Below are 21,449 nucleotides of genomic sequence, written 5' to 3'. Positions count from 1 at the left end.
AGCTGTCCGGGTGTGAAGTAAGTCCTCGGGCGGCGATAACAGCTGCAGAGTCAACAGGGCCACGATAAGCTCCATGTCATATCCGGGGGCTGGCACCGGGCCCGGGCCCCTCCCTGGCCGCCCCGCCCGCCTCTGGCTCTGGAGTCGGCTACCCAGCACCCGGGGAATGGGGAAGTCGTTCTGGTTCCCTGATCCCTTTGGGCCCAGGCACGGGGCCCGCCCCCTCAATCGCATTCCCGCAGAGCCTGGCGCCGCCGCCCGGACGCCCCATCGCGGGGCTGACGCAAACAGCCACCGGAGTGAGGCGCCCCCTGGCGGCCACGATCGGCTCGTGCCTGGGCTGGGTACAGGTGTGGCAGAAGGCGGGGAAGCGACGGGCTTGGGGACCTCCTTCCCTCAGGCGCCAGATCCACCGTGCACCCCTGCTCTGAGTTATAGCAGGGAACCCTCGATCCCCGCGCCCCCCACCCCGCCCCACCTGCCACGTGCAGCACAGAAACTAAGAGGAATGGGCTCAGGGAAGGCAAAGACATCACAGGAAGGCCTGGCATCACAGTTTATTGTTTATAAACCATGAAAATAACAGCTGTTGCTTGACATAGGCCTAGCAGTGCTCACCGCAGGGGGAGGCAACAGCGGGCACCAGAGGCCTTGCCAGGCCCAACCCAGTAGGGAGACTCAACCTCAGCTGGTTCCCCAAGGGAGACTTGGCACATTGGCATGGGTGCAGGACAGGTAAAGCATGCAAGAGGGAGAAGAGGGGGATAAGAGGCATGCGGCTGGGGGTACAGGGACCCAAATAAATAAAGCAGGATGATAGGGTCCCTTTCCCCTCACCAGGGAGTGCCTGGGCAGTGTCCAGCCAAAAAGCCTGCACGCCCCAAAGCTGTAGTTCAGCATGGATGGGTCAGGGAGCTTGGCAGGGCAGAGGGCAGAGCTGGGGAGCATGCCCAGTGTTCCAGGTGCCTTCCCTCCCAATCAGCCTGGGGAGGAGCACAGGGCAGGGATGGGGAAGGGGCTGTCTCCATTGACTCGGGTAAGATGCCAAGGGCAGGTCACGGGGCAGAGATGTGGGAGTGGGAGCCTGGATTAACAGGCAGTGGAGAGAATGGGGGACATCCAGAGAGGTGAGCAGAGGAGAGTCCCTTGGTCAAGAGAAGGCCCTGGGAAGACACAGACATAGGGGAAGGGACAGGACCACATGGCAGGAAGAGTTTGAGGGAGAAGCTGCGGGAGGAATAACCCAGCTTCAGGAGGCTTGGAAGGCCAGGGCCCAGGAGAGGCCTGGAAAGGTCAGTCCAGCTTGGCAAAGCCCCCAATGGTGACCTTCCTCTCGGGCTTAGTGCCCACGGGCTCCTGTAGCTGTACTGCACCACCCCCAATGAAACAAAAGGCAGGGCACACAGGTCCCGAGCAGTCCAGGGGGCACTCCAGGAGCCCTCGGAAGGACACAGCATCCAGGAAGGAAACCCGACCCCGCTCGTAGTCCAGGCAGATGCCCAGGCGGGGCGGCAGGGGCACTGTGCAGCTGGCCGCCGGGCCATCCCTCCCTGTCAGCCCTGCATTTGAGCTGGCCCCAGCCCCCAGCAGGATCTTGCCCATGCCAATGGTTAGGAAAGCGAAGGGTGGCGACGCCTCCACTGTGGCATCCTCGGCACCGCTGTCATGCCCACTGTCCGGGTCGTACCTGCAGGGGTGGGCGTTGGGTAGGAGGACGTTGGGGGGTGGAGTGTGTGGGGGAGGGAGTACCAGAGGGCTGAGATGTTGGAAGGATGGAATGTTGGGGAGTAAGTGGTTCAAAGGATTCATCTGGGGTGCTTCCTTGGTGGCACAGTGGTTAAGAATCTGCCTGCCAATGCAGGGGACACGGGTTCGAGCCCTGGTCTGGGAGGATCCCACATGCCGCGGAGCAACTAAGCCCGTGCGCCACAACTACTGAAGCCTGCGCCGCCTAGATCCCGTGCTCCGCAACAGAAGCCACCACAGTGAGAAGGCCCGCGCACTGCAACGAAGAGTAGCCCTCAGCTCGACGCAACTAGAGAAGGCCCGCGCACTTCAACGAAGAGTAGCCCTCAGCTCGACGCAACTAGAGAAAGCCCGCGCAGCAGTGAAGACCCAACGCAGCCAAAAATTTAAAAAATTAAAAAATAAATAGAAAAAAAAGAATTGATTCTGGACATTGAGAAGAAAACATGTTGAAGAGACAGGGGTTAGAATATAGGGCTGGGAGTTTGGTTTGGTAGGAAAGTGGTGTTGAAAGGAAAGCACGTTGGCCAGAGAGGTGGGGGGAGGAGAAGAAAGACAGGGTATTGCTAAAGCACACTGAAGAAATGCAGAGCTTCCAACACAGGAAGGTGGTGAGGAAATGGTGCTGGGATATCATGCTGAGAGAGCATTTTGAGGGTTAGAGAATCTTGGAAGGATGAGGAGTTAGTGACTAAGGTACTGGGGGAGAGGGGGAGAACAGAGAAAGGAAGCTGGGAAGGTGGATGTTGGGAGAGAGATGAGGGCAGATCAGTGCCTTAGATGAAGGATGTTAGAGGGATGCAGGGTTTTGGGGACCATAGGGTTAAGAGGGAACTGGTGTCGAAAAGAAGGCATTTTAAAGAAATGGGGTACTGGGGGATAGAGTGCTGGGGAGGAAGGGGTCAGGGAGAAAAGTATGTGTGGGTGGGTGTTAAACAGGATGTTGTGGATGAGACAATATGGAGATGGAAAGTTGGAGGGAAGAATTTTAGGATGTTGAGAAAAGATGTGGGTGAAGGAGGTACTGGAGGGAAAAGGCTTTGTGGAGAAAGGATGTTGGAAATGGGGTGTTAGGGAGAAAGGACATGGAGACTTGGAGAGATGGTGTTTTAGCCTGAGTGACAGATGGAGGGAAGTGGAGATGGCTCCCTTTACTATTGTCCCTTTCCCCAGCCACTCCGAATATTAGTCCACAAAGCTCTTTCACTGAGCTCACATTTCTCCAGACCACAGCCACCCCCACAGCCTGGCTCTTATTACTTCCTCCTAATCTCCTCCCAGCTCCATCCCAGCAAGTGTGTCCTCCCCTTGCATACCCCCACCCTGTCCCCAGCTCCCCCACCCAGGTCCCCAAACCCCCAACCCTTCCAGAGAGGCCTGACCTGGGGCTGATCACATCGGGGGCACCCTGGAAGCTTTCCTGAAGCTTGCTCTCCAGCCCGACGCCCACCTTCACCAAGTAGGAGGCTGGGTCTACGGCGCAGGCCCAGTAGCTGCGGCCCTGGGTCACAGCCACATCGCCCAGGACCACATCCACACTCAGGTGGCAGCCCGTCAGTAGCCGCTCAGCAGCCAGCAGCAGGGGCAGCCCTGGAACACTCCGTACCGCTCGCTGGTCCTTGCTGATGGCCAGCCGCTCTCGGCTTGTGCCCCAGCGGCCGTCGAGGAAGAAGTGCAGGACTGGAGTTGGGGAGGGTTGAGACAGAAGGAAGGGCTTCAGGGACAAACACTGGCAGTGGGGGGGAACTTGAGGTGTTAACACGAGACACTGGGAGATTTCAAAACATGGGACGAGTTGCCAAGGGATGGGCAGGGGGCTCTGGGGAACAGGGCCTGGAGAACTGGAATGGGGAGCATAGGAAAAAAGAAGGGGCATCCCATCCCAAGTGGGCATGGGGCCACAGGAAGAGTTTTAGTGATGACTAGTGGGCACAGAAATCAGTCTCCCAGACCCAGCTGACTCGCTGTGCTGCCTCCCACCCCTTTCCCATGGCTGCACCATGGAGGGTCCCCACTGCTGTCCATTCCACCTGGTGACATCCCACCACCATCCACCTGTATTTTCCAGCCCGCACTCTGGTGCTCTTACCTGGCTCTTATACTTAACCCCTAATTCTTCTGCCCCCTACTTGGGTGGTGATGCTTCTCTATTATGCCTACACCCCGGAGTCCCCACTGTTTTCTGGAGAGTCATTTTACCAACATTTATTGAGCCCTTACCCTGAGCCAAAAACTCAGCTAAGCCCTTACACGTTATCATCTCACTTAATTCTCACAACAACCTTATGAGATAAGTATTGTTACTATCCCTACAGAAGAGGAACTTGAAGTTCAGGGAGGGTGAATAACTCGTGTAAAGCCACACAGCTGGCAAGAGGCAGAGCTGGGATTTGAACTCAGGCAGTCTCGCTTCAGAGCTAGTGAGAGTGACGCACTGTGTTATGCCATCTCCCCGGGGCCCACCCAGCACCAGCTCTCAGTGCCTGGGTCCCAAGTGTACCCTGTGCCCACTCACCGGGCGCTGGGGGCGTGTGCAGGTGCACATCTTCACTGTACTCGCCGTAGCCAGCCTTGTTGCAGCCACGGACACGCAGCACATACACAGAGCCTGTGTCAGGGTTCTCAAGCAGGGCGCTGGTGCCCCTCACCTCTTCCCGCCGCTGCCAGCGGGTGGGGCCCGGCTGGGCCGGCACATCCGTGCGCCGGAACTCAATGGTGTAGTGCCAGGCAGGTGGTGAGTGGGGGGGCAGCCGCCAGCACAGGAAGATCTGGTCGTAGGCAAAGGTGCGCTGGGTGTCAATGACCGGAGCCTCGGGCACTGTTGGAAGAGACAGCGGGGGTCAGTCAGGGCCTGGCCGCGGGCCTGGCATGGAGGGTGAGCAGGAAAAGGGAAAGCAGCGGGAGCCGGGGGGGTGAGTGTGAGTGAGAGGGATCTGGAGAAGACACCTGTCTGGGCCCTGGGCAGGAATGGGCAGGGCAGAGCCCACGGGAGAAGGAGAGACAGGAGGCCTGATGCCAGTCCTGGTCTGCCACTCCTTTGCTCTGGCCTTAGGCCAGTCACGTCCCCTTTCTGGGCCTCAGTTTCCTCCTCTGTCAAATGAGGGTATGAGATCACATGGTGTCCCTTCTTTCTATGACCCTTTTTATTCTATGAATAAAGAGGAGCCCCAGGGAAAGGCAGGCAACGGCCACTGAAGCCCAGGCAAGAGGGCACTGAACAGGAAGGAGGGAACTGAGTGGGAGGAGATAGATGCAAGAGTTAGCAAGACAGAAAATAGGGGACAACAGAGGGCAAGCAAAAGCTTGATGGCAGGGGACAAAGTCAGGGGGAAGAGAAGGAAAGTCTAGAGAGCAAAGGTCACAAGGACAAAAGGTCAGAAAGGCAAAGATTAAGAAAGGAAGGCATGAAAGACAGACGGCATTGGTCAGGGGAGAGGAAGGTGGGGATGGGGTCTGGTCAGGGCAGGAAAGAGAAGGAAGCCATGAGTGGGTAGCCGGGCTGTGTGGGAGTGGCAGGGCAGGGCAGGGGGCCTGGTGGGGGGCAGGACCCCTGGGGCAGGGCCGCTGACTTGCCTGGGGTGCTCCGGAGCAGAGTCCGCGGTGGCCACAGCCTACAAACAAAGAGAGGGAGAAGCGGCGCTGAGCGCGGTGGGACGGTGTGCTTGGGTGGGGTGGGCTAGGTGGGCAGGGCGGCTGGCCAGGCCAGGCAGGAGGCTGGGGAGTTCCCCGGCGGGCGCTGCCCCCCGGGCCCGCTGCTGGGGAGGAAGGGAGGAAGGCTCTAATTGGGCACGGGGCCTGGCCATCTCCTCACCTCGCAGGAAGTTAAGCTCTGTCAGCAGCTTCATCTCACGCCCCACGTCCAGCTGGCAGTGGCGGAAGGAGGAGCTGGCAGCTGGCCGGAACATCTGGAGGGCCTCCGTAGCTCGGGCAATCCTGGGATGGGGACAGGCCAGGGTCAGGCACTGCCATCTGGGCAGCCACCTTTCCCCTTGATTCTGCCTTGCCTGCCCCTAGAGCCTTGGTATCTGCTGGGGGCCTTCTTCCCTGTCCATTCGGGCAAACTGATATCAGTGTGGCCTGGTGAAAATCCTCAGGACCCAGCTCTCCATCGGGCAGTACTCTCGACATTGCCTTATACATGGGCTACACCCACGACTGCCCCTACCCCGCAGGAGCCCATGCCCCTGTGCCATGCCCCTGAGTACCTGTTGTGCAGCTGTTTGGCTGCTTGCACAAAGCAAGGCTGGTCTGTTTCCTTAAGAACCTCCTGAGCGTAGCCCACCAGACCTGAGCCATCCAGCAGGCTCCGGTGCTCCTGGATCTGGGCGCTGAGACGGGCCAGCCGCTCCTGCTGGCACTCCTCAATGGCCTGAAGCAGGGATGCCCGCCTCTCCTCCAGCACAGCCCCCAGCCCCCGCACCAGCTGGGACACCTCCTCCTTGGCCTGCTGACCACTCACCTGCCCAGAGAGCAACACTTACTATCTTCTTCTTGAAGGCAGCACCTGCACCAGACTCCTGGGGCACCACGCCATGGCTAGGATCACAAAGGATCTGGGGAAATCCTACCTACCCATTCTAATAGGGCCAGGTTCATGGCTCCAAAGGCTCCTGTACACCCAGATGGGCTCAACTCCTGACCATTTGTGCTAACCTTGCTGGATGCCCACACCATAATCAATCCTGATCCCTTAAGGACTCCCCCAGATAAGAGGCCATGACTACACTAATGTCCACCTGCACTGTACTAACATCTTTCAGCATCTGTGCCATCCTTATCGCCCATTCCCATATCAGCTGATTCAAGCAATCTGGCAAAAGGTATCAGAGCCATCACCTCACCCTCCTTGGTCCAGGGATGTGCAACATCCTCAGCAGGCAGCTGAGCCTGAGGGCATCTGAGCTCCATCCCTGGGGCTTTTCAAGCTCTTCCTCTCCTGGGTGATAGACACCCTGTCTCCACTGCAGCCTTGGGTACCACCTGGCCTGGGGCACTGTTATTCCTGATGACCTGGTTTAACCAGAACCTCGACACATCCATGGACCCTAAATGGGCTTCCTGAGCTTGCAACCAGGTGATTGGGCTGTGCGAATCCACACCCCCTTCCTGCTCCCACTCCCAGGCAGGGCCCAGGGCCCATCTCCATGCCCTCCCTCACCTCAGTGTGCCTCACGGTCTCCTCCAGCTCACAGATCTGGGTCTGTACTGTGTCCTGGTTTCCCAGGATGTATGTCAGGCTCTTTGTCAGCTTGTCCTGAGGGGGAAGAAAGAGGTGGGCATCACACCCGGCTCCAAAGAAGCCAGCAGTTCAGAGGAGGTGTGAGAGGGTGTGAGTGTGGCTCAGCACTGGGGTAGAGTGAGGTGGGGTCCTCACCTTGAGGGCCTGGTAGGCACTGAGCACAGGTGTGATCTTGTGGCCACTGTGGGTGCGTCGCACACGGCAAAGTTGGCATACCAGTCGTTGGCATGTCTTGCAGTAGTGGGTCACCTCTTCTTTGTGATCTGGGCACATCAGGCCCTAGGGACAGAAAGAGCAATGAGACAGTCAGCCAGTGGTGTGTGTAAGGGTGCTGACCTACCAGAGCAGTTTGGTGCTCTCCCTCTGCTGGCCCAATGTGGGTGGAGAGGAGTTTAGCTGGTGGTGCTCCATGGTGCCACCTGGTGGTACACCCTGGCATCAAGGAGAGCCTTTCCTGCAAGCTCCAGGCATTAGCCTTGCTTCTCCCTTCATTTATGTCACAGAAATGTGTGGTAATAACAATAATGATGGTAAATTTAGCCTTGTGCTTAATAATTAGCCTTGGCAATCTTGTTTACTGCTGTAGCCCCAATGCCTAGAATAGCACCAGGCACATAGGTGCTTGATAAATATTTGTTCAATGAATGAGTGCATAACAGACCGTTTTAGTGTATAAATAACCTTCACAAACATTATCTCAGTGATCCTTTCAACAACACTGCAAGCACAGATATTGCAGGGCAGATATTATAATCCTCATTCAGCGGATGAGATGGAGGCTCAAAGACATTCAAAGATTTGTCCAGTGCCTTTTTGTTACAGAAAAAGGAGCTCGGCAATGGCAACTCCCTGGCCATCCCCTTTTGGAAGCCCACAGTGCTGGGCATGCCCTCCCACCCAGCACCACCATGCCCCTCCCTTCCCAGGCCCTGCAAGGGCTGGCTCACCTTGGGGCGAAAGGAGAGGGTGGGCAGGGTGGGCTCATGTTGGGCCTTCTGGGTGCCCCAGGGGTGGAAGAGCTTGAAGCATTCATTGCAGAAGGTGGCGCGGCACTCAGTGCAGCCCTTGGTGGCCTCTAGTGGCGGGGGCTTGCACAGCTGGCACAGGATGGCGCCACCCACACTCACACTCTGGCGGTACCGCTCCACCACACGCTCCAGGGTCAGGTTCCGGAACAGCCCCGCCAAGCCCCGCTCCCCCAGCTCCACATCGCCCTGGCAGGCTGGGCACGGAAACGTGATCACCTGAGGGTGCAGAGCGCCTCGCTTCCGCCCGGGGTATGTCCCAAAGCCTGTGGATGGGCCGGGAAGTAGGGAGGTGAAAATTATAGCTGGCTCAGAGCAGGGGAAGTCTTTTCAATTAAAAAATTAATTTCTATTGTGCCAGAGTGCAGCTCTCATTAGAGCCTGGATGGGCAGTATCTCCACCCCCTGAAAAACAGACAAATGCCCTTGGCCAGTGATGGACCCCTTCCATCTTCCTGATGGACATCCCAGCATCCCCACCCCCACCCCACAGGTGCCAGCCCCACCTGACTTAAGCAGTCGGTCCAAGCGATCTGGCTTGGGGAGAGTTCTGCGGGAGAGGCGGGGACTTCGGGTAGAAGGGGTGGAGGCAGGAGAGGTGGGCTCAGAGCTGGGATCCCCACCATGGCCTACGTAGCCCTGCTGGCCCAGCACATCCCGGGCACAGGCCTGGCATACATTGTGGGTACAGGGCAGCACCAGTGGCTGCTTGTACATCTCTTGACACACTGGACACAGCAGTTCCTTCTCCATGTTCTTCATGCTCGTCTGTGGAGGGGCCAGGAGGTTGGATCAGAGCTTGGACACCTGGGCATATCTCAGCAGCCCCTCAACTGCCCCTTAAAGACCTAAAGGGTCTCAGGAGTGGACAAGACAAGTACAAGGGACCAGACAAGCTATGGATTTTCCCCAGCACAAGCCTTGGCCTGGTTCACAGGCCTTCTCAGCTCCCTGTCTCTTGCTTCTGTTTCACTCCTGCAGAGCTACAGACCTGAGGAGGAGGGATGGTTGGAGCTCGGGTCGCCCCAGCCTCAAGCCCCACCCCCTTCACTGTCCCAGTCCCAGCCGGACCTGCAGCCCCTCTCACCTGGCCTTTGCCCCATCCCCCCATCTCCGGGCCGCTGGCCCCAGGCACATCTCTCAAGGATACAGCCCATTCAGCAGCTCGGTGCGGACCCCCGCCCCCTTCTCTGGCACTCCCCTGCCCCCCCCCTCCCCCGCGTGACTCCTCCCTAAAGCCAGGCTCTCTCCATCCTCCTGCTCACCCAGTCTGTCCTCCAGCCGCGGCTCCAGACTGCAGCCGCCCTCGGCTCCATTCCCCATCACTAACCCATCCGGCTCCTCCTAACCCATTCCCTTTTGCCCCCCACCATCCGGCCCTCCAGCTCCCTTCCCCGGGGTAACCCGGCCTGCCGCAACCCCCTCCCCAAGCGAGGGGGAAAGGAGCGCCCCGCCTACTTGCCCCCTCCCACCGGAAGTACCCCTCCCTTTTTTGGTGGCGGGGGTCCTCAAGCTATGCCCCACCCCCACACCTCACCTTGGTCCCTCTCTTCGCAGCCATCCCGGTCAGGGGCGCAGCTGACACAAAGGAGGGAGGGACACGGAGGGAGGGGGAAGGAAGTGGTTGGGGGGAGCAGGGCTGGCACCGCCCCTGGGAGAGCCGGGCCCGGGTTGCCATGACAACCGAAGGCTCAGAGGCAGCCCTGAGTGGGGGTGCAGTGGGGTGGGGTCTTGCGGAGGGGCTCAAATTGGGAACTGCACCGTGGGGCGGCCCTTTCCTCGCCCCCCACCCGTCCTCAGTTTTCTTGGAAAATATCCAAGCTCACTCACGCCCCCTCCTCATAGCATAGCCCCGTTGCCCTGCAGCCCCAGCCCCGGTGCACGGCTGGAGGCTACCCCAAGCCACCCGCTGCGTCCGGGTAGCTACATGTTCCTCACACCCCAGCAGATGGACGCCTTCACGGCATTCACCTCCCGGCTGTCCCCGGGATTACCCTCTCATACCTGCATCCCGACCCTCCCAGTCCTTTCTGCCGTCACCCGCCCCCTGTCTACATCCCAGCACCTTGCGGGACCCCCACCTGTTCGAGGTCCCGGCTTGCCCGGGACCCCTATACTCCCCCTCCCCTTCCCCTCGACCCCACCTTAACTCACACTGATGCGGACCAGTGCATCCATGATGGAAGTGAAGGCCTGCATATCCTCACCCTCAGCCATGGCCCTACCATGCCCGCCCGCCCCCGTGTGCCCGATCCCGGCTGCGGCTGCGAACCCCGGGCTTAATGCAGGAGCCCGGTGGGGATGTGGGGAGGGGTGGGGGTGAGATGTCACTGCGCATGCTCCAGGGACCAGCCTCGAGCGGCGCTGGTCGAGGTAGGAGGTGGGAAATAGTTTTTCCCACGTGGTTCTCAGAAGGCTGTCGGGTCGGGGGGTGGGGTGGGGTTGGCTGGGTAACATGGAATCGTATTTGAGGGGGAGCCATTTCTTATGTTCGAATTCTTCATTGGCTTCTAATCTTACTCATATAAAGCAGAAGGATAATTTCAGAGAAAGATGGGCTCCAGAATGGAAGGACTAGATTTTGGTTTGGGCAAGAGTCCAGGGGAGATATCAAGGCAATGATCATGGGGCAGGTGGTCTTGAGGAACAGGTACTAAAGCTGACATAATTGACAAAGAAGACAGAAGTGGTCTAGAGGCTATAGTCCATGGGCACAGTGACTTGAAGAGTTAAGTGCAGCTTGCACTGAGAGGCAGCAGATGCTCTGGGTGCGGGGAAGGGCGGGGGACGAGGGTGGTGGCCAAGGACGCTCTTGGACGCAATATTTCCTCCCTGCAGGAAGAGGGCGCTGCATTCAGGCGCCGAGAGGGAGAAAGAGGAATACGTGGGGGAGAAGCAAGTCCACGTTGGGGGCTGACGCATGCGCACAGCCAACCGTGCCCGGTTCGGCTCTCCCCTTGTACAGAGGCGCGGATTGGACCCGAGGGCAGGGCATGATGGGTAACAGGACCAGCGGGGTCCCCCACCGGGCGGACTAGGAGGAGGTCGGATTTGGGCGGATCAGCTTTCGCGGTCCTCTCCCCGCAGAGCTGACGTGTCCTGGGTTCCAGACGACGGGCATTTCCACGGGGCCGGAGGGTTCGGGGCGTCCGGGACTGAGGAATTCTTGGGGGTTGCCGCGGGGTGTGGGGAGTTGGGGAGGGTGGCTGCAGTCCCGGGAGTGCTTGCAGGTGGCTGGGCCTTCCAGTTCCCGGACCTGCCGAATCTGCCTGCGGCTCCTGGAGGGAGGGCTGGGCCTGACTCTGCGTCTCTTCTCCACTCCAGTGGTGGGTACAGGCACCTCGCTGGCGCTCTCCTCCCTCCTGTCCCTGCTGCTCTTCGCTGGGATGCAGATGTACAGCCGCCAGCTGGCCTCCACCGAGTGGCTCACCATCCAGGGCGGCCTGCTTGGTTCCGGCCTTTTCGTCTTCTCTCTCACTGTATCCTTTTTGCGGGGGAGCGGGCAGAGGTGTTTGAGGGTAGGAAGGGTGGTGGGCCACGCAGGCTTGTACCCTTCCCATTAGCCGCACATCTCTGCCCCCATTGCTTGTCCTACTCCTTAACTCCCTCAACCCAGGCCTTCAATAATCTGGAGAATCTTGTCTTTGGCAAAGGATTCCAAGCAAAGATCTTCCCTGAGAGTAAGTGAAAATTGGGGGTTGAGTATTTGAACCCTCTCCAGTAACCTCCCACAACACGGTACTGAATTTCCAGGTGCTTAGTCAGTAAAGGTTTTTTTTTTTTTTTTTTTTCTTTTTTTTTGCGGTATGCGGGCCTCTCACTGTTGTGGCCTCTCCCGTTGCGGAGCACAGGCTCCGGATGCGCAGGCCCAGCGGCCATGGCTCACGGGCCCAGCCGCTCCGCGGCATATGGGATCCTCCCAGACCGGGGCACGAACCCGTATCCCCTGCATCGGCAGGCGGACTCTCAACCACTGCGCCACCAGGGAGGCCCTAGTAAAGGTTTTTTAGGAGGAAAAAATATGTGTATTAAGACTGTCTGGAGACAGATGATGCTTTTGGATGCAGCACTTTATCTAGCTCCCGGAACTGGAGCTAGAAGAGAGGGCCTCTGAAAGCAAGAAACTCAGTTATTTCCTGGCCAGTTCCCAGGGAAGGTTTGAGGGGAACAGGCAGGTTTGGGCCTGTAATGAATACATCCAAGAAGGGATGTTATTTGTTTCCACCAGAAAAAGAAGAAGAAGGGCCAAATCAGTTGAGGGGTTCCGAGGTGAAATTGACCCAATATTAGTGAACTCTGTTTGAGATGATTGTGAAGAGCCTAAGTATTAGATACACCAGCTTTCTTTGTCAGTAGGAATCCTGACCAAAGTAGAGTAACTGTCAGATTGTTTTACTTTTGAAACGGTTCTAATCAAGAATTGATGATTCAGTTATTTATGGAGAATTAAGTTCATAAAGCCAATTAGGCGTCAAGGCCAGATCACCTAAGGGATGCCACATGCCCCAAATGGACAGCAGATGCCATCTCTTGTGAAGCCTTCACCTGGTAGAACAAAGACCTGTCACTGTGGCCCTCGTTTCTTTGTCCTCATGTTTTGCTCTTTCCACCTAGGCTTCCGGAGGTCCTTTCATACAGCGGCTTCAGAACTTCTCTCTGTTAGATTTTATTTCTAACTGTATTGTCTTCATTTGCTTCTGAAAGAAACCTTTGTAGTGGGGCAAGCTATTTGGCCCTCTTCATCTGCCCTGCCCTCCCCAGCTGGTCAGGTGGGATTGCCCTTGCTATCTGCCCTCCCACCTTCTCTCTAGTCCTACTCTAGATGTCTTGAGACCCTTTTCTGCCCCCATGGGTGTGTGTACCCAGACACTGCTCTCCAACTTATGTCCAGGAACTGAGGCCCTCCACTTCCATAACTAGCCAGCCAGGTTAATGAATTGATCCCTATTGGCTGGCTTCTGTTGGAAAGGCCTTGACCCTCTTCCTCAAATGGGAGCAAGCCTTGCCCTTCAGATTCTGCTGTCAGCTTTCCTTTCCTTTTTATTGGAGGGAAGCCAGGATAGGAAAGTTAAGTGATATTTGGGGCAGAGCTGGTGATGAGCATGCATCTCCTACCTCCGTGTTCTGGGCATCAATAAGGCCATCTGAGGTCCTCCTGCTGTTGTCATGCCCTTCCCCTCCAAGCAGTTCCCCCAAGATTCAGAGGACCCCAGATTTCTTCTAGACTCCACATATGAATGCCTGGTGTTTCCATTCTGACCACCCTCCTCGTCCTCTCTTGCTTCCCCAGTTCTCCTCTGCCTCCTGTTGGCTCTCTTTGCATCTGGCCTCATCCACCGAGTCTGTGTCACCACCTGGTAAGTGCCTGACAGCTGAGTAAGGGGTGTAGCATCCTGTCCTTTGGCACCCGGTCCTCCTGTGATGGTTCCAGACTTCCCCATATGTCCCTCCCACTCTGTTCTCCCTCTGTCCCCTTCCCCATTTTCCTAAACCTGATCCTGGATTCTTTCCCTCATGCTGGTATCTGTCTGCTCTAGGAGGCACCAGGCTGGCAGCATGCCCACTGATACCATGACCTTTCTCCTTCACCCTGTAGCTTCATCTTCTCCATGGTTGGTCTGTACTACATCAACAAGATCTCTTCCACTCTGTACCAGGCAACAGCTCCAGTCCTCACACCAGCCAAGGTTACGGGCAAGGGCAAAAAGAGAAACTGACCCTAAATGTTTAATAAAGTTGATTCTTTGTAGCTCTGTAAGCTGTGATATGCTGTGGGCCTCTCCTGCCCATGGCTGCATGGGTGTGCAGAATGTTGGGGCAGATGGGTACTTGCTGTTTTCAGACCTTGGGGATGGTGGGGTTTCCTTCCTCCAGGGTTCATTTTTACCAAATATTTATTGAGTGCCATCAGTGCCAGGCACTTTGCCAGGCACTGGAGTGGCATATACTTGTGTAAGAGTCTCATGGAAGAAAAGTGCATGAATGATCGGCAGTCTTGCCCTTTGGGAAAAGGGGTAAAGACTACAATGCAGGAATGCCTGCCCATCTGAACTGGAATAGATCTTGGAACAGAGGAGTAAGGGAGGGAAAGGCCCCTCACCCCTGCACCTCCCCGTGGAGTTCCATTTAACCTGTGAGGGCTTTGTTACTCTAGCTCCCCACCCTGAGCAAATGAGCCCCCTGCCCCTTCTGCTCCAAGTCTGCAGGTGGGAGTTCCCTACTGATGTTGCCCTCCTGGACCCATCTGTTCTTCAGCATGGATGTATGCCCGTGTTTAGAAAGACTCCCAGGTTGATCACTGTCCCTATCCTCTTTGGTCTGTGCCTTCATTTTTCTCCTCTGTCTCATAGCCAAGGAATTAAGAAACTTCCTAAGTTTTAGCAAAGTGTTGAATACATAAAATGATAGGAACAAGGCCACCAACCTTGGAGCCAGCCTTAATGGAAGTGAGGGATGTGACTTCTCAGGTCCTGCTCTGTCCATGCTCTGCCATGAGGAGTGCCTCTCTGTCCAGAGTGTCTGTCCTTTGGGGCACCTAGGCACCGTCCCTCTTGCTGGGTGGTGTGGGCTTTAGGGTGCTTACCGTGCCTTGGTCAGCTTTGTATTCTCCACAGTGCCTGATAATGGGCAGTGAGGACTGGTGGGTTGGTTGAATGAAAGAACCTGTCCTAGAACAGAAAATCCTATACATGGGATGTGGCTGAGTTTGGGAATGAGACCCCGTGAAGATGAAGAAGTGAGTCAAAGGAGTTCTGGTCAAGGATTAGAGGCCCCCCCCTCCAAACCCCCATTTGTAGCCGGACTCCCGGACCCTTTCTCCTCTATGCCTAAGCTGAGGGAGTGCTATGCAGTTTACCCACATTGCCTGCAGAGGGCGCCACAAGCTCACATATTTCTCCAGGAGACTCGCAACACTTCCCTGCCTGTTGGCCCTGAGGGCTGGGAGGATTGCTGCTGAGTCTCTCCGGTGGAAGCCAACTCTTGGAGGACCCGAAAGACTGGCCCATTGGGAAGGGCTGAAGCCTGAATCAAGTCTTCTTGCTCCTCCAGTCTAGGAATGGAGGCAAAGAGAGTTCAGTGGAGACCAGAGCCTTCCTGAGGGGGAATGGTAGCTCTAGGCTCCAACTTACCTGGTGATGGTTGGGGCGTTACCGTATTTGGGACCCTTGGGGAGGGGAAAGGTTGTCCAAAATGGGTCCTGGACCTCCGGGGAGGCTGGGTTAGTTCTAGGTCTCGCTTTGTCAAACCTAGACTTTCTCCTGACCTGGAACGGGAGCAGTGGGCAGAGGGCCAGGTCCCAGCCCAGGTGAGCATAGACACAGCTGGGGGATCTGGCCACCTCAGGGCACCATGCCTTCCAAGATAAGAGCTTGGGTGGGGCCAGGTTAGGGGAGGACAGGGGAGAGCCCGAGCAGGTGCCAGGACAATGTCAAGGGATCTGGGCACCTGCTGCCACCCACTACATAGGCATCAGCGACAGTATGTGGCCAGGAATAATGACACCTTGCTCAGGGAATGGGTGCCTTTACCAGGCAGGTTGGCGCTGACCTCAGCTCTCCACCCAGCCTATCCCTGGGGTGCCTAGCTGCCGGCTGCCTCCACCTGACCTACCAATTAACCCTGGGAAGGGTATCCCAGACACCAGACACCATCATTAAGTAAGGGGGTTGGGGCTTCCCTGGTGGCGCAGTCTTTGGGAGTCCGCCTGCCGATGCAGGGAACGCGGGTTCGTGCCCCGGTCCGGGAGAATCCCACATGCCGCGGAGCGGCTGGGCCCGTGAGCCATGGCCACTGAGCCTGCGCGTCCGGAGCCTGTGCTCCGCAACAGGAGAGGCCGCAACAGTGAGAGGCCCGCGTACCGCAAAAAAAAAAAAGTAAGGGGGCGTCAGACCATCATGGCTTCTGGAGACCCGAAGGTGAGAAGGGCAAAGGTGCTAACCTCTTGGCCCCGGGATGCCTGGGTCTCTGTACCACCCCGGAGGCTAGAGGCCTAGGGGAGAGACGGGCGGTCTGCCCCTGGAGGCCAGAGGGAAGCCAGGTGCTTCCTTCTGCTCCCTCACACGTGGCCCTGACACTCGCCAGCGCCCGCTGCTTGCTCCGGAAACAGGAGTAAATAATACAGCGGGAGGGGGCCTTGGATGCTAGTTGGGGGGGTGCTGGCGGGAGAGGGCTCCTGACTCAGAGGTGCGCTTCTTGGGGCAGAAGGTGATGCCACCTAAAAAGAGGGTGGTGGGAAGGTGAGATGAGGGGGCTCCCCTGCCTGGGCAGAGGCTGGACTCCTCTCGGGCTGGCACTGACATGAGGGGATGCCTGGCATTTAGGGCATGCCAGAAGGTGGGGGGGGGGGCAGGGCAGACAGGGAGGGGGAGTCTACGCCGGGCCTTGGCTCCAGCCCTTTCCGGACCTTATTGTCCTTGGTGAGAACAGGACGCTGTCCCGTTCCCACTGCCCGGCCCCCCAGCTCTGCTCCCCAGGGGCTCGGGAAGGATGTTGGGAAACAAGAGAAGCCAGAGATTGGTAGAGACAGAGATGCTGAGAGACACAGAGACAGATACAAAGGGAAAAGTTTCAGTCAAAAGCAAGTATTGAAGCTCATTGTGAGCTTGAGCCAGCGCCGAGCGCTATGGGAACCATACGAATGGGAAGCTGGAGGCCCTGCCCTCAGGGACCTCTGGACTGGCCTGCTGTGCGCACTCTCCTCCTTGACTTAGGGTTACTCACAGAGCCATCTCCTAAGCAAACAATAGCCAGAACCCTTGTGCGGGCACAGTTGGTGGCACTTAATTGCTTCACCTCAAGTACATTTCTTTTCCTCCCTCCCAGCAGGCTGGAAGTTCCTCCAGGGGCAAGGCCAAGATCATGCTCCCAAGTCCCACCTCCCTACCCCCTCAGGGCTGAGAGCAAGCTGGCACCAGAGATTGTACTATAAATGCTATCTGGTTGAGCTCCCGCCCTGGCAGAGAGAGAAGCCCCCTAGTTGGCCCTAGAATCAGGCATTGCATTACCTGGGGTGGAGGGCAAAGTGTGAACTGCCTGCCCTGGGACAGGAAGCAGGCTTTAGAGCTGCCCTCACCCCCACCCCGTCCCCGCCCCCTGCCGCGAAGAGCCAGCTATTCCTACCCCAGCCTCCGCATCCCTGGGGGCTTGGGGTGGGCCTCCTTCCTTCGAACTCTTCGACCTGGGCCCACAGTTCTCAGCAACCACTCCCCTGGGAGACAGATCCGCTGAAAGGTGGAGAGAAGTCCAGGTCCCTTCTGTCTACTGAGGTTCCAGATGCACTTCAAAATGAAGAAAAACTGAGACATGTTTGAAATGTGTACACTTGACAAATCAACACTTTAAGACAAAATTATGATACAATATAATCATGCTAGTCGCAAGGTCATTACAGGAATTTTAGAAATGTTTCCCTTCACAGGGAACTGCAGGCCCTACTTTATAATGTAAAGTTCTATGATAATGGGCCTGTCAGAGTCATTGTAGGATTCTTTCTACTTTTGTATATATTTGAAAATTCCACAGTAAAAGTTAAATCATTTGTACTGTAAATTCCTTCTTTCTTTTCTGTGGGAGAGTGACAGTGTGACTGAATGAAACCACACTTGGAGATAACTTCAGAAGCCTACATTTGAGGCCCTGTGTGACAATGAGGCCTGAGCCAAATGGCCCTTATGGTCTTCGAGGAGCCCTTCTCTGAGAATTCCACTCACCGCAAATAAGTTGGACATGTTTCCCCTACTTTTAGGCTCAGGCACTAACAGAAGGGACTGAAAAGTGGGATTCCTTTCTGCACAGGTCTGGACCCCACAGAAAAACCTCCCACACACCCCCATTCTGGGCCAAGAGTTGCTGTGAGGGCTGCTTCAAGGGAATTTCTGGGACTGAAGTGCATGTACACCGGTGTGTGAAGGCCTAGACTAACCCTCCGGGGAGATCCCTCCCCTTCCTGCTCTCTGCCTCCAGCCCCCATTTCCAGCCTCTGTGACCCGGGCCTTTTTCCGACTCAGACAGCTTCAGGTTCTAGACGTATGTGGGGCAGTAGGAAAGAGCCCATGTCTTGAAATCGGACAGACTTGAGTTCTAGTTTTGGCTCTGACACTTACCAGGTGAGGGTCCTTGGGCAAGCTGAGTGATCTCTTTGCACCTTAAATTCATCACCTGTAAAATGAGGATAATAATACTTGCCTCAAATTGTGGCAAAGAGGATTGGAATTAAATAACAACATGGAAGAGCCTAGCATAGAGCTTAACCTACTAGGCATTTGACAAATGTCATCTTCTTCTCCCACGTGATAACAACCATGACCTAGCCAGCCAACTTAGTGCTTTACAGATATTCTCAGTTTCAACACTTACATCAACATTATGAGATTGATATTCTTACTCTGTGTGGTTAATTTTATGTGTCATCTTGGCTGGGCCACATTGCCCGGATATTGGGTCAAACATTACTCTGGATGTTTCTTTTTTTAAATTTTTTGGCAGCACCATGTGGCGTGCAAGATCTTAGTTCCCCGACCAGGGATCGAACCCATGCTCTCTCCAGTGGAAGTGTGGAGTCCTAACAACTGGACCACCAAGGAATTCCCACTCTGGATGTTTCTGTGAGAGGGTTTTCGAATGAGATTTGCATTTAAAATAGGAGTAAAGCAGATTGCCCTCCATAATGTGGGTGGGCCTCATCCAATCCACTGAAGGACTACATAGAACAAAAGACTGACCTCCCCAGAGAAAGAGGGAATTCAGTGGCAGATAGCCTGTGGACTTGAACAGCAACGTCGGGTCTGGCCTGCTGGATTCTCTCACTGGTCTATACTCTGGGCTAGGACCTGGCCCTCTGCTCACTGTTCCCAGCCCCAGTCAGGAGGAAGTCAAGACAGAGACCCTGCAGATATTGGGTTTGCCAGCCTCTACAACTTCATGAGACAAGACCTTAAATTTCACGGATATATCTCCTATTGGTTCTGGTTCTCTGGAGAACCCTGACCAATACATCTGTTTTAGTGAAATGAAATGGGGTAAAATGAAAAAGAGGTTAAAACAACCTGCTCAAGATTATAAGGGAGGACTGCCCTGGTAGCGCAGTGGTTAAGAATCTGCCTGCCAATGCAGGGGACACGGGTTGGATCCCTGGTCTGGGAAGATCCCACATGCCGCGGAGCAGCTAAGCCCGTGTGCTACAACTACTGAGCCTGCACTCTAGAGCCCGCGAGCCACAACTACTGAGCCTGCGTGACACAACTACCGAAGCCCGCACGCCTGGAGCCTGTGCTCTGCAACAAGAGAAGCCTCCACAATGAGAAACCCGCGCACCACAACAAAGAGTAGCCCCTGCTCGCCGCAACTAGAGAAAGCCCACGTGTAGCAACGAAGACCCAACGCAGCCAAAAAGAAATAAAGCAAGAAAGAAAAAAAGAAAGAGAAAGAAAAAGATTATAAGGGAAGGCAAGGCTGGAATTGAAATCCAGATCCATTGGTATTTGCCTTGATGCTTAACCAACACGGTTACAACACAGCATCTGATCCCTGCCACCCCTGACCTCATCTCCTCACACTCTTCCCCATGCTCCTCCATCCCACTCCTGGCTTCCATGTGTCCCCTGTGCCACCTCATGGCCTTTGCACAAGCTGTTCCCACTGCCTGGAACAGCCATCCAGCAGTTATCTACACTTCTGTGTCCTTCACCTCATTCAAGTTTCCATGCAAATGTCTCCCTCTCAGAGACGCCCTTCTGACCATGCTATATCACATGGTACACTGTCACCCTTTAGCCCCTCACCTAGCTATATTTTTCTTCACAGTATTTCTCACTACTTGATATATTAAATATTTGTTTGGTTGCTGTCTGTCTCCTACCATTTCATTGAAGTAGTTTGTTTTCATCGCAAGCTTCATTGAAAGCAGAGATTTTGTCTCTTTTGGTCATTAGAATACTGCTTGACGTGTAGTATAGTAGTTGCTAAATACATGTTTGTTAAGAGAACCAAGACCCACTAGCCACACACCATTGTCACACTTTGAGCTCTTTGCTAAAACTCAACTTCCAGCCTGCATCAGCTCCAAACTGCTGAATCCTCAGAATCAGCCAAATGTTTCTGTCAGCCACCAGCCCTGTTCCTGGATCCCTCCTGCCTCAGGCTATCATCTTTTCCCATCTTGGTCTCTTCTAGTTCACCTGATTCACCCAGACCCTTCTCCAGTCAGCAGCACAATCTCTGATGCACTATTTCCCCTGAAAGCCCGGCTGTGATTTTGTCTGTATGTGTTTTTGTGGATTACATGTCTGTCTGTCCTGTCACCCCAATGAAGCTGTGGGTGCCCTGAGGATGCTGATAGAATCAACACAATCTAATCACCTGGAACCTTCCTCAAGGACCCAATAATCACCATGGCACCTGCTGCCTGACAGGACACACACAGGCACACATGGGGACCTCCCACTTCTCTAAGGGGGGAAGATGCTGACCTGAGGGACCAAACCCAACATAAATACTTTTTTTTTAACATCTTTACTGGAGCATAATTGCTTTACAATGGTGTGTTAGTTTCTGCCGTATAACAAAGTGAGTCACCTATACGTATACATATATCCCCATATCCCCTCCCTCTTGAGCCTCCCTCCCACCCTCCCTATCCCACCCCTCTAGGTGGCCACAAAGCACGGAGCTGATCTCCTTGTGCTATGTGACTGCTTCCCACTAGCTAGCTATTTTACATTTGGTAGTGTATATATGTCCATGCCACTCTCTCACTTCGTCCCAGCTTACCCTTCCCCCTCCCCGTGTCCTCAAGTCCATTCTCTACGTCTGCATCTTTATGCCTGTCTTGCCCCTAGGTTCTTTAGAACCATTTTTTTTTGTAGATTCCATATATATGTGTTAGCATACAGTATTTTTTTATTGTTGCAAGTTTATTTTCCCAAATTTCTTACCATTTATTTTATAATTTTGTCCTTTATTTTATTAGGTAATATTTTTTTGAATTTTATTTTATTTATTTTTTATACAGCAGGTTCTTATTAGTTATCTATTTTATACATATTAGTGTATATATGTCAATCCCAATCTCCCAGTTCATCCCACCACCACCACTTTCCCCTCTTGATGTCCATACGTTTGTTCTTTACATCTGTGTCTCTATTTATGCCCTGCAAACTGGCTCATCTGTACCATTTTTCTAGGTTCCACATATATTGATGGCATACAGTATTAACACAGATACTTTTAAGGGGTCTTTCTTAGGTAGCCTGACCCTGGCTGGCCTTTCCAGCCTCACCTCCTGCCACTCCACCATGAAGCAGTCTTTGCGCCAGAGACAGACACAGAGGGTTACTCACAGTGAACTCTCAAGCCTCCCTGCCTTTGTTCAGGCTTTCCCTTGGCTTTGCAAGCGCTGCCCTCAACCACCACCTGAATTCTCTTACTCATCTTTCCAGTAT

General features: G+C 55.1%; 2 protein-coding genes across 6 annotated transcripts; one reads left to right on the top strand and one right to left on the bottom strand.

Annotated features, from left to right (window-relative positions):
- Positions 1 to 548: 548 nt before the first annotated feature.
- Positions 549 to 10,296, bottom strand: TRIM46 (tripartite motif containing 46). 5 transcript variants are annotated; one of them, XM_082614182.1, is made up of 10 exons: positions 10,165 to 10,296; positions 8,517 to 8,778; positions 7,933 to 8,276; positions 7,121 to 7,264; positions 6,905 to 7,000; positions 5,952 to 6,205; positions 5,558 to 5,679; positions 4,262 to 4,564; positions 3,129 to 3,426; positions 549 to 1,687 (listed from the first exon to the last, which is right to left on the bottom strand). In XM_082614182.1, the coding sequence occupies exons 1-10, from the start codon at positions 10,225 to 10,227 to the stop codon at positions 1,294 to 1,296; spliced, it is 2,280 nt and encodes a 759-aa protein (XP_082470308.1). In that variant the 5' UTR covers positions 10,228 to 10,296; the 3' UTR covers positions 549 to 1,293. The 5 variants fall into 5 exon arrangements, with proteins under 5 accessions (XP_082470308.1, XP_082470307.1, XP_082470310.1 ...); XM_082614181.1 differs by lacking the exon at positions 10,165 to 10,296 and adding an exon at positions 9,548 to 9,675; XM_082614184.1 differs by lacking the exon at positions 3,129 to 3,426 and having other exon boundaries at positions 1,466 to 1,687.
- Positions 10,297 to 10,874: 578 nt separating this feature from the next.
- On the top strand, positions 10,875 to 13,759 carry KRTCAP2 (keratinocyte associated protein 2). Its single transcript, XM_082614186.1, is given in 6 exon segments — positions 10,875 to 10,972; positions 10,974 to 11,010; positions 11,335 to 11,489; positions 11,627 to 11,690; positions 13,301 to 13,367; positions 13,607 to 13,759. Coding segments are annotated over 6 exon segments (486 nt in total). The 5' UTR covers positions 10,875 to 10,930; the 3' UTR covers positions 13,728 to 13,759.
- The last annotated feature ends 7,690 nt before the right edge of the window (positions 13,760 to 21,449 follow it).

This window comes from Mesoplodon mirus (genome assembly GCF_964341445.2).
Source record: "Mesoplodon mirus genome assembly, chromosome: 3".
In the NCBI taxonomy this organism is placed as follows: Eukaryota; Metazoa; Chordata; class Mammalia; order Artiodactyla; family Ziphiidae; genus Mesoplodon; species Mesoplodon mirus.
This window is presented reverse-complemented; position numbering and strand designations above follow the sequence as displayed.